This window comes from Carcharodon carcharias, chromosome 11, assembly GCF_017639515.1.
Source record: "Carcharodon carcharias isolate sCarCar2 chromosome 11, sCarCar2.pri, whole genome shotgun sequence".
Lineage (NCBI taxonomy): Eukaryota > Metazoa > Chordata > Chondrichthyes > Lamniformes > Lamnidae > Carcharodon > Carcharodon carcharias.
Window position 1 is genome coordinate 70,750,062 of NC_054477.1, and position 15,737 is coordinate 70,765,798.

The 15,737-nt window shown below is 39.0% G+C and overlaps 1 protein-coding gene across 1 annotated transcript; it reads right to left on the minus strand.

The window, feature by feature from the left end:
* Positions 1–332: 332 nt before the first annotated feature.
* Positions 333–15,497, minus strand: c11h2orf49 (chromosome 11 C2orf49 homolog). Its single transcript, XM_041199535.1, has 4 exons — positions 15,353–15,497; positions 13,342–13,511; positions 11,030–11,399; positions 333–3,455 (listed from the first exon to the last, which is right to left on the minus strand). Exons 1-4 carry the CDS (start codon positions 15,449–15,451, stop codon positions 3,399–3,401), a joined length of 696 nt encoding a protein of 231 aa, XP_041055469.1. The 5' UTR covers positions 15,452–15,497; the 3' UTR covers positions 333–3,398.
* Positions 15,498–15,737: the final 240 nt, after the last annotated feature.

The window sequence follows — 15,737 nt, forward strand, 5'->3', positions numbered from 1 at the left end:
CAAGAGAATAGCCAAAAATGGCACACATCCTTTAGGGCCATTTTTTCACTCAGCAAACACCTTTTTCAGTTGAGGCATCTATAAAATAAAGTTACAGCTATACAGAGTTCATAACATTGCCCAGAAAGAATTAAAAGAAGAAAAATATCTGAACTTTACTCTTTTGAGGAGGACTTGTGGAAATCATCTGTTAAAATACACTTGTCTCCTAAGAATGTATTCAGGACATATCAGGTACCTGCACTGAGCTCTAAATCAACCAAGTGTGAAGAATATGCGAATGGTGCCAATTATGTTTAACTATATGTTGAGGGGAAAGTACAGAGGGAAGATTAAAGGTTCAAAAATATTTATTTAGTCATGGTTATTTTTTACCTCTCATACAAAAATGACTCACATCTAAGACAATATTTTGTAAACTTCTGCTATATCCAACAAAACAATAAGTGGTTTACAGAATTACAGAATTGCTGTAACAGCAATCAAGAGGAATCCAAAGATAACAGATATTATAGTTTGGTAATCTGGAGCTCATACTTTGACAGGAATTTTAATCTAATATCGGTGGTGGAACATTTCTTTGTACACAATTATATTATTACAATTAATTCCGAAAGCTGAATGTAAGATAGCTATGGATTTACTGACCAATCTGGAGATTAATAATATATACAGCAATCTGAACCTCCCTTTAATAAAATCTGTATGCAGAATTTAATGGTTGTTTAGTTGAGAAGTGGAGCCTGGCATACGAATTACAATCATTAAAAACAATATATTACTACAGGGTTAGGTTATAATTGTCCCACAAGTCTCTTATCATAACACACTCCCTCTAACATTAGGAATCAGCCTTGTTGCTCTCCTTCCTGTTGACTCCAGTGTTTAAATGTCTCCCTTAAGCATTGCCTGCCTGTTCTCCGATTTTAATTCCCAAAGAGTTTGGGTCTTTTGTTTTCTTGGTGCCAACAGACAACAGAAACATCTACACCACCACAGCATCGGTGTTCTAGATGCCGAGGCGCTAACTGTCACAGTGTTCCCATCCAGGACATTACACAAGTGGCCCATTCCTGGTGTCTGCCATAGCTCAATGGTAGCGCACACAATTCTGAGTCAGATGACCATGGGTTCAAGCTCTACTCCAGAACTCATAAACCAAAAGACACGTCAGTGCAATACTGAGGGAATGCTGCACTATCTTTTGGACAAGATATTAAACCTAGGTCTTGTCTGCCTTCTCAGGTGGATGTAGAAGATCCCACGCTACTACTTGAAGAAGAGCCAGAGAATCCTCGGACAACACCATCAGCAACCACAGATTATCTGGTTATTTATCACTTGGATGTCTGTGGGGCCTTGCAGTGTGCAAATTTGCTGCTCTATTTCCTATGTTACAACCGTGAACCCACTTCAAAAAACATTTTATTGCCTATAAAGCATTTTGCTACAGTCTGAGGTCAAGAAAGGCACTATGTGAACCCAAATTCTTTCTTTACATAATGTAGTCAAATTTTTTTTGTTTTTTTTTTAAATTCTCTTCTCAGGGATACGATTTCTAATTTGATAATTTAATAAAACTGCTTCTTTTACTGACAGATAATTGTCGAGGTCCAGTGCTGTGCAAACTAAAATTTAAGGGAGATATTACACAGCTGGTCTCATATCATCTACATGGACTCAACACTACCAATTACATCTACATATAATAGCATTGGAATACAAAGCAAATGCACCACAGGTTTAATCATACTGTCTGGTCAATTCTAAGTTATATGAAGTAGCATGTGTATAAATTTCTGACTGCAACTAATGGTATGAATGCTTTTCACCTCTAGCAGCTGTGATTGATTCCAACCCAAATTGCCGGGATGAAGGTATCCTGTCTTTCTTGCTTTGTGTACTTTCTTATAAAACCAAATCTTTGGCAGTCTAAACTTCATGGGCCATTCCACTTAATTACACCTATTTTGGTACTAATTGGCAATCTCTAAGGGCATAAAGATTGTTACTGAGGAAACTGGAAATATCACATTGCTTTGTATTTCTGTGAGGTAAGGCACATTGTTGAGAGACAGATTATTGAGGCAAAGACTTTGCAACTAGCTGTGATATACCTGACCGTGGAGTGTTTGATGCTAACACTGGATACCCAAAATGGGAAACTGTTTCATATCCTAACACTGTACTAATATCCATTACCTTGATGGGCACAACATAATAATTCAACAAAATTTAAAAACATACATCACATCTGCTAATTACCTAAAATGTACCCCTGTCCTAATAAATTCAAGCCTGATTCTTACACATTAGTCAGAGCTGCTTATTACATAACTATTAAATGTATTATGTTCAATGTGTGAATTGTTCAACAGCAATGGGATTGTAAAGTAACAACATTTGTGAAGGGCATTGCGACATTTCTAAGAAGTGATCATATGCTATAATAAATTGAACTTTTATTGTATGTGGGTCCTCCATTGGAATTATTTAATGGACAAACTATTGTATGAAGAAAAGATTTGAACAGATTCCTGGTTGATGCATTGAGGACTTAGTTTATATGTTATGATATGAACCCAGAAGCTGAAGACAGATACACTGAACAACTAAAAAGAGGTTTCAAGTTACTGACGTAACTTTCCCCATTTTCACACGTGGAACTTTAAAATTTGAGTTGGCAATTTAAGGCCCATTGATAAAGTAATTGATAGTAACAAATTACATTTATAGCAGAATAGTGGAACCAATGAAAAACTGCCTATCCTGAAGTTTGTCTTCACTGGATTTATTCATTTGGCATACACAAGTTTCCATTAGTACATAACAGAAACATCAACTATTAGGCTTTTTTCACGGACTTTAGTTTGCAACTCTAAAATGCCATATATCCTATCATGAGTTAAATTTGAAAACTGACATGTTAAAAGGGAAAATACAGCGCAATATTAACAAAGTCAGATTTATGAGCATTAACTACCTTTCAATTTTAAAAAAATGAGTCCCAAATTTAGACCAAACGTATACATATTAAAATACAGACGTGTGTAAATTGTGCATAAAACAATGTACTATACCTGATGTGACATAATATTCCTAATTCTATTCAAAAAGGAAATTGGGTCCTTTCACAAATAGAAAGTAACTACATACAAAAAATCCATTGTTCTAAAGTAGTATTATAAATTGCATGTAGTATAAAGTTGTTGAGTGAAAGGTGCTATTTCACTGGTTGGTCTATTTTAAAGAACCAAAATGGATCATGGATTTCTTTTAATTGTTTAATGGGTGCCTCATTCCCAGTTGGTTTTCCAGCCTGCCACTTCCAACAGGTTAGTTGGCATGGCAACATCATAAGATGTAAATGAAAAATGTAGTAATAGGACTGTCAGACCTTATGGCCAGGTAACATGTTGAATCTTTTTCTTTGGCTCTGTAGATCTTAATTCCACCTGCAGGCAAAAACAAAGTATTATTTGCAATACTAAATACTACTCAATTGTTCTGTGTGCCTATGTATATAACCGCAATAATGTACTCATTAATTTGGCACCAGGATTGAAAGTACGTTTGTAATAGCTGAATGCAATTTGCATTTAAACTTTACAAAGGTTTCACAAATGCTTTGAATGTCTTTTCAGCACTAGGTATGAGCAAAATACAGTTTCCAACTGTGCAGTGTAACATCAAACAAACATAAGCAAACACAAACAGATTTTCTGCCTATTTGTTTGATAGAGTATTAAGTTGGTGTATAAGGAAGACCATGCCATGCACCCCAGGTGTCTCAATCATATGGTGCCCACTGCCTGGATTAATCTAGTAAAGCACAAAACTTAAGTTGGACAACTAAAGCAGGTGTTTGTCAATGCACAATGCTGATATCCTCTCCCTATAATTTTGACCAACAATGCTTTAATCTTCACAAAAGCAAAATACTGTGGATGTTGGAAATCAGAAATAAAAACAGAAAATGATGGAAGTACCCAGCTGGTAAAATAGATCATTTTTCCTCCTAGAATTTTCCGGGTAATTGCCTTGTCTGCAAGTTGGCTTCTTGAAAATAATGGAATTGGTGTCAGTTCAATCAACACCAGTGCTACAGATACAGAGCTTGATTGCTTTGTAGTTTGGACAGTAGAATCAGCACCAATGCTCTTAGTGAAAGAAAGATGCTCGAGAGACTGTCTGAGGAACTCACTAAGTTAATCATTAACTCAAGTTTTAAAACGAACAAAAAAATTCCCAAATCTGTCATTAGCACTTCCCTCAGAAATGAAAATCAGGAATTATGCTGCAGTTTTAGCACTGATCGATCACCTTCATCAGGTTCTTTTTGCCCAGCCAGAGAAAGAATCCCTCAGTTTCTACAGCACTACTATCATGAACTGAAAGCAGCTGATGATTAGATTTCTCATCCAGACCCCAAGAATACACTGGAGAATGTTACATTCCTAGACCCATGAAATGTTGTTCAGAAATACAATCCCCTTTGGAAAATGGTTGAAAACCTAACTTTACAACTTCCTCAGATCTCCTGCACAAAGTGCAAAAGATGGATCAGCAAATATGTGGACTGTGGGGTGATGGCTTGGGTCATGATCTCTGTTTTCCGGAAAGGTTATTGCTTTCTATACACCATAGATATAGAACTACTTATCTGAACCTGAGGTGGTGGTGAATCGGGGAGAGAAGAAGAGAAAAACGAGAGTGAGGTTGAGGGGAGTGCTTCCATTGGTCCTAGATCCAAAATAAGTTTTCATCCATGAAGGAAACAAACCATGGCCAAACCATTCAAGGGCAACAACTAATTTCAGTACACGAAAGAAGAGCTTTACTTCCCTTTTAAGGCCACAAATGACAATTTAGCTTTAGAGGGCAAGTTAGCTTTAGCAAGATGTCTGTGTCTAGTTTTAACTTAGCTCTTCAGTACCTTTGCAACTGATTCATAAAGGTAGTGAAGGAAACAAAGAAAAGGTTTACACAAATGTAAGGAAAAAATGAAAATCCAGGGACAGCTACAAAAAGGCAATAGGAAGAAAGTAATGAGGTGCAAATGTAAGTTTCAAAAATGATAATGGTGAAAATAATATACTTTAAGATGGGCAAATTTCCAGGACCTAACAACTTCCATGCCAGGATATCTAAAGAAATGGGCAAAGATATTGTAAATGCATTAGCTATAATTTTCCAACGCTCTCTAGATTTGTAAATTATGGAGGAAAAAATTTGTTTGTATAGCACCACTATGTAGACAACACAGGTTCCCCAAGGGCAGACAGCACTACCAGCCGCTACCTGCACTACATTCCTCAATGATATTAATGGTGAATCCATGCAGGCTGCGCAGGTAGCAAAGAGAAAATTCCAGGCCATTAAGTACAATGCAAGTTAGACTAAATCTTTAAAATCACTCGTTGGGACTTAGCTGCAGTACTGTGTCTAATTCTGGGCAACGCTTTAGGAGAAATGTCAACTTAACTTCACATCATATCAAGAAACAGAAGAGAACACTGGATACAACCAAAGCCAAGGACCTCGACAACATCCAGGCTGTAGTGCTGAAGACTTGTGCTCCAGAACCAGCTGCACCTCTAATCCAGATGTTCCAGTTCAGCCACAAAACCACCATCTCTCCAGAAAAGTGGAAAATTGCTTAAGTATGGCCTGCCCGCAAAAAGCAGGACAAATGCAATATGATCAAATAACACCCCATCATCAACGTGGAAAGTGTTGTCAACTGTGCTATAAAGCGGCACTTACTCACCAACAGCTTGTTCACAGATACTCTGTTTGGGTTCCACTTGGACCACCTAGTTCCAGACCTCATTTCAGCCTTGCTCCAAAGAAGAACAAAAGAGTTGAATTCCAGTGCTGAGACATCAAGGCAGCATTTAACTGAATGTGGCATCAAGGAGCTCAGTAAAATTGATGTCAATTGGAATCAAGGAAAAAACTTTCTGCTGGCTGGAGTCATATCTAGCACAAAGGAAGATGGTTGTGATTGTTGCAGGCCAATTTTCTCAGTCCCAGGATTTGACTGAAGGACTTCCTCATGGCAATGTCCTTGGCCCCACAATCTTCAGATGCCTCATCAATGACCTTTCCTCCAACATATGGTTAGAAGAGGGGATGTCTGCTGATCATTACAATGCCTTGCAAATTAAGTCATCCAAGCACAAACAGCAAGTTGGCCAACATTCAAGCTTGGGCTGATAAGTGGCAAGTAACATTTGCAGCATGCAAGTGCCCAGCAACGCCCATCTCCAACAAATGAGAGTCCAGCCACTTCCCCTTGACATTTAACAGCATTACCATCACTGAATGCCCCATCAACTACACCCTGGGGAATTTCATTGACCAGAAACTTAACTGAACCAGTCACATAACTGCTCATAGCTACAAGGGTAGGCCTCCAGCGAGTGAGGCACCTCCCAACTGCCCAAAGCCTTTTCCACCAACCACAAGGCACAAGTCAAGAATATGATAGAATCGTTTCCACTTGACTGAATGAGTGCAGCTCCAAAACCACTCAAGAAATACGATCCACAACAAAGTAGCCTGGTTGATTGGTACCCCATCCAACATTGGTGCACCAAGGCTTTAGTGTGGACCATCTAATACCTGCACTACAGCAATTCACCAAAGTATCTTCAACAGTACCACACAAACCTGTGATCTCAACAGCTTAGAAGGTCAAGGACATCAGATGCTTAGGAACACCATTACCAAGTCACATGCCATGCTGATTAGGAAATATATCACCATTCCTTCATCATTGCTGGACCAAAATCTGGGAGCTCCCTAACAGCACTGTGGGGATACATGCACCGAAGACTGTAGCGGCTTAAGAAGATGGCACACTGCAACCTTCTCAAGGGCAAACAGGGATGAGCAATAAATGCTGACCTTGCCAGCAACTCCCACATCCCATGAACGAGTGAAAATATAATTTAGGCATTGAGATATGGTGATTTTGAATGCACTGCCTGAAAATTTGCTCAAGCAGATTCAATGCTATCATTAGGTAATTGGATGTATATGTGAAAATGAAAAACATTACTTGGGTAATGGGTAACAGCAGGGGAGTAGGACCAATTTGATTTCAAAGAGCCAGCAATGAACAATGGACAAAATGGCTTTCTCCTTTACGGTACGCTTCTGTAAGGCAGGTTCCCTAAGGAATAGCTGCAACTTTTCACCATATATTTCATTGACTGCAATTAAGGAACAGAGCTGGCTATCCAAGCTTACAGGTAATACTAAGCTTGAAAGCATAAAAAGTTATGTCAAAGGAAGCAGGAAGTTACAAATGTATATGGATTGAGGAAAAACTGTGGCAGATGGTGTTAAATGTGGGGAAGGAAGAGATAATCCATTTTGGATTGAATTGAAACATTTTCTTAATGGTGAGGCACGAGGAACTCACCAAAGGAACTTGTGTCCATGTACAACCAATCATTAATAGTTAGTACAGAATGTAATCAAAAAGGCTAATGGACTGTTGGCCTTTATCTGAAAGGGGCTGAAATATTGAGGAAATTATACTTCAGATTCAGAGAGCCTTGGCCAGACCCCAGTTGAAGCACTACACTCAGTTTAGCGTAACACAGCTCAAGAAGGGTATTTTGGTCTAGGTACAATACAGATTCCATCACAGTTTAAAGGGTTAAATTATAGGGACAAGTTGCATTAAGGTAGTTTGCATACCCTTGAGTTTAGAAGGTTGAGGGGTGAACTAATCAAGGCATTTAAAATCATAAAGTGATTTGATGTGCTGCCACAGATAAGGTATTTCTTTTGATGCACATATAGAATAAGGGGCTAAGTCATTTAGGAGTGAAATTAGCACTTTCCATGCAAAGGTAGTGGAAATCTGAATCTCTGTTTCAAAAAGGCTGTAAATACTGGGTCAGTTCAAATTTCCAACCCTGAGATCAATAGGTTTTCATTCGGCAAGGCCATCAAAGTGTAGAGCTAAATGCATTTAAGTACGGGTCCGGCCACAATCTTATTGAATGATACTGTAGGCTTGAATGGCCTATCCATGTGATTCAAAATCCAATATAAGAAGCTATTTGTATCTTGGATGCATGTCAAAACTTTTAGGAAAGTTTGTTTGCGTATACTGTCCTACTTTAGTCAACTTACAGCTTAAAACATCCCTTCAAGCTTCTTAAAGCTATTCCTTGTTTTGAACTAAAATTCTTTGATTAGAAGGCTATCTTTATGGAGGCCATTACAATTATTGCAAAAGTTTAGCATCAGCCAATGATTTTCTGCTCTCTTCATGGATATCCAAATAAGTGGCCAAAATCATCCTGAAACCTAAAGTTTATTTTCCTTTAACAAATCTTATCTTCAAAATCTGTCCAGTAGGATGAATTACTTTACCTCAGTAAACTTACCATGATATGACTAAAGACTCATCAAATTTTAACTGCCTAATCCACCAAGGTGGTCCTTGCTTTTCCAGTCAAACATGCTTTGCAGTCATCTTCTCATATTTAATGACACTACAGTCTGGATGCAGGTGGTCAGATACACATTTTCATTTTTTATTTTGATTTCTGATGGTTTCTTGTTAGGATTAATTTCTTTGTCAACCTTCTTTCCTGTCATTTTAACTTAGCAGTCAATTGACTGAAAGCAGGTCAAGCACTTAATGTGAAAGTAAGCTGTCCAGTAATTTTCTCCTATTAACTGAAGGCAGGCCCTCCACTCATCTACACTTCTAATTAAGGTGTTGATCATTTGTAAGGATAGTACCAAACAGTCTTTAAGGGAAGATTTGTGATGCGAGCAATGCTGATTTGCTCAAGAGATGGGGAACCAAACGGCTACTTGCACATGGAAAATCCATTTACTGGTGACAGAAATCAATGTTCTAGCTCATGTTGATGTTTGTTCTTTACAAAAGCAGTTGTCCTAATCACATGTGCCTACCCTGTTTCCTACAAGTATGGATCTAGTCTATTCTTAAAAGTTGACACAGTCTGTTTCAATAACTTGCACTGACAGTCCACTCCACAGCTCACAATTGTCTGCATAGGGGTCTTGTCTATTCTGTGTCCTAAATCTTTTACATTTTATCTTATGTCTATGTTCACTCATTCTGTCAGCAAGTAGAAAAACTGAAGTATGAGGTACTGCGCCTCAACATGATGCCCACTGTCACCAAATAGCCTTCCAATACTAGTCTTCACAGGCACACAGATGCGTACAATAGAGTCAGGGTTTTGGAATGCACCTCCTGAAAGAATGATGGATGCAGAGTGAATAGTAATATTGATAGAAAAATTGGATAAATACTTGAAGACAAAAAAAATTGACAGGGCTATCAGGAAAGAGCAGGATGTTGGAATTAATTGGATAGCTCTATCACAGAACAAACACAGGTATTATGGGCTGAATGGCTTCCCTCTGTATTGAATCATCTTATGATTCTAAATAGGGGCCATCATTCCTTACCTTTGTGCCCACAGAAAACCCGTACTCCAGAAATAAAGCTTAAGAAAAATAAAGAGATGAAGACTAGCTATGCTAGGTCTCTGCATTCTTTACATTGCACCTGAATTTCCAGGGCTTCCTCAGATAGTGGAGCAGAGCCTGCAGTAGCCACAGGAAAGACCCAATAATGTTTTAACAATGTAAGCAAAAACTGGCATTGCTGGTGTCAACCAGCACAGGTGCTTTGCATGAGGACTCTGCTTAAATTAGAGGATCCAAGGGGAAAAGCAGCAAGCTGAAGATCTCCAAGTTAAGTATAAACTTTTCTCCAGCAGAACATCAGACTATGGGGTCCAGGGATTGTAGTTGTGTTCCAGTTTTCTGGCCTGGGCCTGATCAAATGGCAGGGAGAGGAAATTCACACACACCTGGTGTGCCGATTCTGTTCAGCACCAGAGAGCAGGGAGATCATTCCCATAAGTCTTACATCCATTTTCCCATTAATTTTCATATCATTGTTCGCAGATATTAAGAAATTTCAGTGTTACAATGTAAGATCTATCAATGAGACAGCTGTGCTATAACCATTCCTTTCCAACCCTAGGCCCACAATGTAAACAGGGAAAAAGGAAACAAATAAGAGCTATGAGCAGAAATAGGACTGAATTCCTCAGTCTTAGTGATAGAGGGATAGATGTAGCTCATGGGCCACATTTCAGACCTTACTCTAGAGGCTTCTAGCACCTAAAAATGCTTCACCACCACGAGACATTAATTTGAAGATAACCTCATAAGAAGTTGTTATTCTATAAAGATTTAATAATACCTCTTGGAATGCAGCAACAGGTTACTTTAAAAGTTCACAGCAGCAACAAACACAGATGAAAATTTGAAATAGTGCACCTTTTACAACTGTACTTAGCTCTGCAGTACTTCTGTAAACTTTTTAAATCCTGACTAAGCTTTCCTTTTAAAAAATAAATTGCAGGGAGAGTGAAAAGGAATTTATATCAGCTTACTTACACTTGACAGTGGTACAAGGGCTATTCTGAGTAATAACCAGCAGGAGGCACACATGATTTGAACAGAACTAAAGATTCAGACTACATGTATGCACAAGGGCATCCAGTGAACAACAGAATTATAACTTATAACACATTGACTAGGAGGCTGCAGTGAGAACTGATGCTGGAATGTGAGCTTTGGACTAGGATGCCTTGTGTATCGATTTTTATTCAAATATGTCTAATTATGCTAAGTAATAAATATCAGTCGGAAAAAACAACAAACAAAATGTAAGCTCAAACACGATTATGTTTATTGGACCAAATGCACTAACTTGAACCATTACAGAATGCTATTTTATGAAATCATTTCCAATTAATATAACAGACAAGCTGACCTAATGTCATTCTTCAGCAGGACCTGTTCTTCCACTGATATAGTTCATATTCATTTAAGCAAATTCCATAAAGTTACATTACAGCTACTACATCTCAATTACACAAGCGTGCAAAAAAATCTACGCCTGCATGTCCTGTTAGGTCTGCTAAAAACGGTAAATTTTAAAACTTACTGGTGCATCTCCCTCTCCATCTTTTGCAAGTGCTCGCTTTAGTTTTATGGAGTTGGTGCCTCCAGATGTTGGGCAAGGCAATGGTGAGGTTTTCAAAGGCATATTGCCTCCATGCTTCGTGGCAGCCATACCATTGCTAGGTACAACATTTCGAATTGGACTTTTGACTGCATTATTATCGGTCAGAATATTTGTGCCACTTGGCTGGACAGCAAGTTTATTCGTGGGGCTGGTGCCTATGATCCCTGGTGGCAACTGCTTTACTTGATCAGCCATTGCATTTTCGGTCTTCTTGAGTTTTATTTTTGTACTTGTAGAGCTGCCATCAAACACAATTAGAGGCCTTTTCCTCGAGCCCTCTGTTGCTGGTCTGCAAAATAAGTCATAAAAGGTTGTAAACTGAATGGTATATTAAAATGGCAAAAAGGAGTGCCTTGAAATGTAAAATCATAAATTCTTTCTTCTGTATAAAATATTGATCAATAGAAAGCATGTCCTTGAGAAATTATTTAATGGTTTTCAACAAATTCGCATAACTCAAGTGTCAGACAATGCCCATCTCCAATAAGAAAGAATCTAAGCATCTCCTGTTGACACTCAATGGCATTACCAATGCTTAATTCTCCACCTTCAACAACTGGGCGGGGGGGGGGTGGTTTAACCATTGACCAGAAACATAACTGGACTAGCCAAATAAATATTGTGACTACAAAAGCAGGTCGGAGGTTGAGAATTCTGCAGTGAGTAACTTATCTCCAGACTCCCCAAGGCCTGTCAACCATCTACAAGGCACAAGTCAGGGGTGTGATGGAATACTCTCCACTTGTTGTCTGGATGAAGACAACTCCAACAAACTCAAAAAGCTCAACACTATCTAGGACATAGCAGCCCGCTTGATTGGCACCCCATCCAACACCTTAAACATTCACTCCCTCCACTACTAGTGACTGCAGTGTGTACTATATACAAGATGTACTGCAGTAACTCATCAAACTTCCTTTGACAGTACCTTCCAAACCCAGACCCTCTACCACCTAGAGGACAAGGATAGCAGACACTTGGGAACACCACTCCCTGCAAGTTCCCTTCCAAGCCACACACCATCCTGACTTAAAACTATATTGTCTTCACTGTCATTGGGTGAGAAAACAATCTACCTTCCGAAAAGCATGATGGAAGTTCCATTACCAGATGTTCAAGAAGTAGCTAACCATCTTCTCAAGGGCAATTAGGGATGGGCAACAAATGCTGGCCTTGCCAACACTGCTCACAACCCATCAAAGAATTAAAAAAAAATGTGATTACAAAGATATTTTACAAGTAGTTGATGCTATAGTACCATGAACTTACTTGTGTTTAAATGAATTGCAAATAGTGTATGACACATTAATGTTGATAATCAATTCCCTGATATCATACATAAACTGTACATAGTCAAATTAAAATGCTTCACGCTTCAATCAAAACATTGTTACACCTTTGTCACCTAGTACCATGACATTATGGGTTTACTTGTAGCCATTACACAAAATGTGTTTAGGATATTTATCAGCTTAAAATAAATTGCAGCTTTTTCTACATATAATACCAAGTATTTGCACAAGTCACTGCAAAACAAATTATTTTATAGCAAAATAGATTATCTTGAAGGTTGAAACAGATAACACTGAAGTGGAAAAGGATAGTCAGCAATGCCATGTTTGCATGAGTGAATTATAAATATTAAGCAACAACTGGCACAATCTTAATGAATACAAATACGACAGGCCAAACACATGAACATATCCAAATTTATATTCAGCAAAATTGCGTAATATAACCTTACTCATTAAGATTTCAAATAAGCACTGAAGCATTCTTGAACAAAATGGCAAGACATGAATACCGCAATCTCATAATCAAAAATTTGCAGCTGAAGTTTCTTGTTCATTGAAACCACTTGAATTTCAGAGATAATTTAGTAACTTCAAACAATTTTCTTTTGTGTTCTGTAATATTCATACAGCTACAAATGGAAGAGAATTTTACTAAGCTGATTGGAACAGAAAGAACTTTTAAAACTGCTAGTTAAAAAATAAGTTAATTGACCAATTCTGAAGTTAGCAGACCATCATTCACATCCAAATAAATATTTGTTGCCATAGTATGCACTTCAGTTTCTTAATGCTGATTGTGTGCGGAAACCATCGCTGATGATCATCACCCGATTCAGTTTAAAACAAAAACGTAACCTGATATGGTTAGGAGTTCATACAATATCAAAGAAACTGATGAATGCTTTTGATTCACTGCACAGTACACAAATTACATGCCTTTTACTCTCTGTAGCACACATGGACTGTTGTCCTCTTTTCTCAGCCATCATTCTTCCCCATCTATTCTTGGGCAGCTCTCTCTGCGGCAGTGGAATGACATGCTGAATGTAGACTTCCACAATCTGATCCTTCTCTGCATCATGCAGGTTCTCGGTGGTTATTTTTCTCTAAAGAAAATCATGCAGATCTAGTTAAATTCCACAAACAATTGTACTTGATAACTGCAATACTGTACATGTTATTTGCCAACTATTCACTGTAACACAACCCCAAGCCCATCTCCAATAAGAAAGGATCTAACCATCTCCCCTTGACAGTGAATGACATTACCATTGCTCAGTTATCCACTATCAATATCCTGGGGGGGAGGGTTACCATTGAGCAGAAACATAATTGGACTAGCCATATAAAATTTGTGACTACAAGAGGTTAAGAATTCTGCAGTGAATTCTGCAACTTATTTCCTGGCTCCCCAAGGATTGTCCACCACTTAGAAGGCATAAGTCAGGAGTGCGATTGAATATTCTCCACTTGTCGGGTAAAGTGCAGCTCCAACAAATTCAACGTTATCAACTCCCTGATGACACAGTAACTGATGAAACAGTAATGCCTCAGATTCAACAGAATGTGGAGATTGAGGCCCCATGCTGAAATCCACAGGTTTAGTGTGATATTTCATAGTTGCAAAATGCAATGACTTTGATCTATTCGCACTCATTCTAAATCACAACTGAAGGAAACCCAGTTGGAACAATTTGAAGGGAAATAAGCCCATATCAAATGTGTTAAACGATCATCCTTAGTAACTCATTTTATTTAATATTGATATTTAATACTGAGTGAAGACCCTCATATCTGGCTATTAGTACAGAACCTGTTAGACGTCAGACGTCTACAACATAAATTCAGGACATCATTACCTAATCTTGCCCTCTTTCAGTAGTTAATTATTGTATTTTCCTAACTACTGCACTCTATGACTGCCACCTTAATTAAGAAGGAAATATCAAGGCAAAAGGAAAAACATGAGGAAATTTTCAAATCAGTCATAATCGTGGTGGCACAAGGAAGGCCATTCAGCCCAACAAGTCCATGCCAGCTCTCAGTAAAGCAATCCAGTCAGTCCCATTCTTTTCCTGTAGCCCTACAAGTTTATTTTCCTCAAACGCTCATCCAATTTTCTTTTGAAATCATTTTCTTTACTTTCACCACCCTCATGGGCAGTGAGATCAAGGTCATTGCCATCTGCTGCATAAAAAGTTTTTCTTCACATCCCCTTAAACCCTCAAAATCTTAAATCCGTATCCGCTAATCCTTGTACTGCCAGCTAAAGGGAACAACTTTACTTTGTCTATCTTATCTAAACTTGTCATAATCTTGTATGCTTTTACCAAATCTCCCCTCAATCTCCTTTTCTCCAAGGAAGGCAACCCCAGCTTCTCCAACCTAACCTTATCACTAAAATTGCAAGAATCCAATCTTTAGTTGTGCTCCTTGAGACTTTGAAAAAGCACAACTAAGGCAAAATTTTCCAATTGGTCATAAAAACAGGAAATACTCAGCATATCAGGCAGCATGTGTGGAAAGAAACTGAGGTTCAGGTCGATGATCCTTCATCCTTCTATTTTTATTTCAAATTTCCAGTATCTGCAGTATTTTGCTTTTGTACTATCCAAACTGGATGAGTTTGCTTTGTCACCGACCAAGTCTGTTTTTGTCATAAATATACAAGCTTAGTTTAGTTCAAGAATGGATTGCTGCCAGTGTGCCCAATCTCGGACCTGTCCAGTGACAGTGGCGACTGTCCCAGGTTTAGTGGTCCGTTGGTTCGCTTGTTTATTTCAGGTGATGACTGGATTGGATCCAATTTCCCATAGGAAACACCAGCAAACACGACAACAAGCACCCCCTCCCAGGGTCCAGGCCCTGTAAAACTGCCCGTCTGCAACCTCCTTTTGTGGCTCAGAGTATAGGAGTGTAAAGCGGTGTACACTCCTCATCGCCTCACCTGCTGTAGAAGGTGCAGGAGGAATTCCCCAGACAGGAGCTCCGGGTGCAGCAGCAGCTGCGAATCAAACTCCTTCATTCCAGCCACTGCAACCGCCATCTTCCAAATCTCCCAGAATGCTAGTGCCACGTGATCTACACTCCGACCAAACAGAGCTCGACGTCACAGCCAGGGAGCCGCCTGTTCTGAGATACTGCGCTGGCGCGAACCTGACTCCCAGTGAGGGGAGGGGGAGTGAGCGACGCCCAGCGGGGACTTTGGGCAATGAGCAGACCAGTCCAAGGGAGCCGGCAGCGCCGCCTCCCGGGGAGGAAGAGGAGGAGGAGGAAGAAAGGGGGGGGAGGGCGTTAACAGTCAAGATCACGTGACACCCCGGACTGGGCTC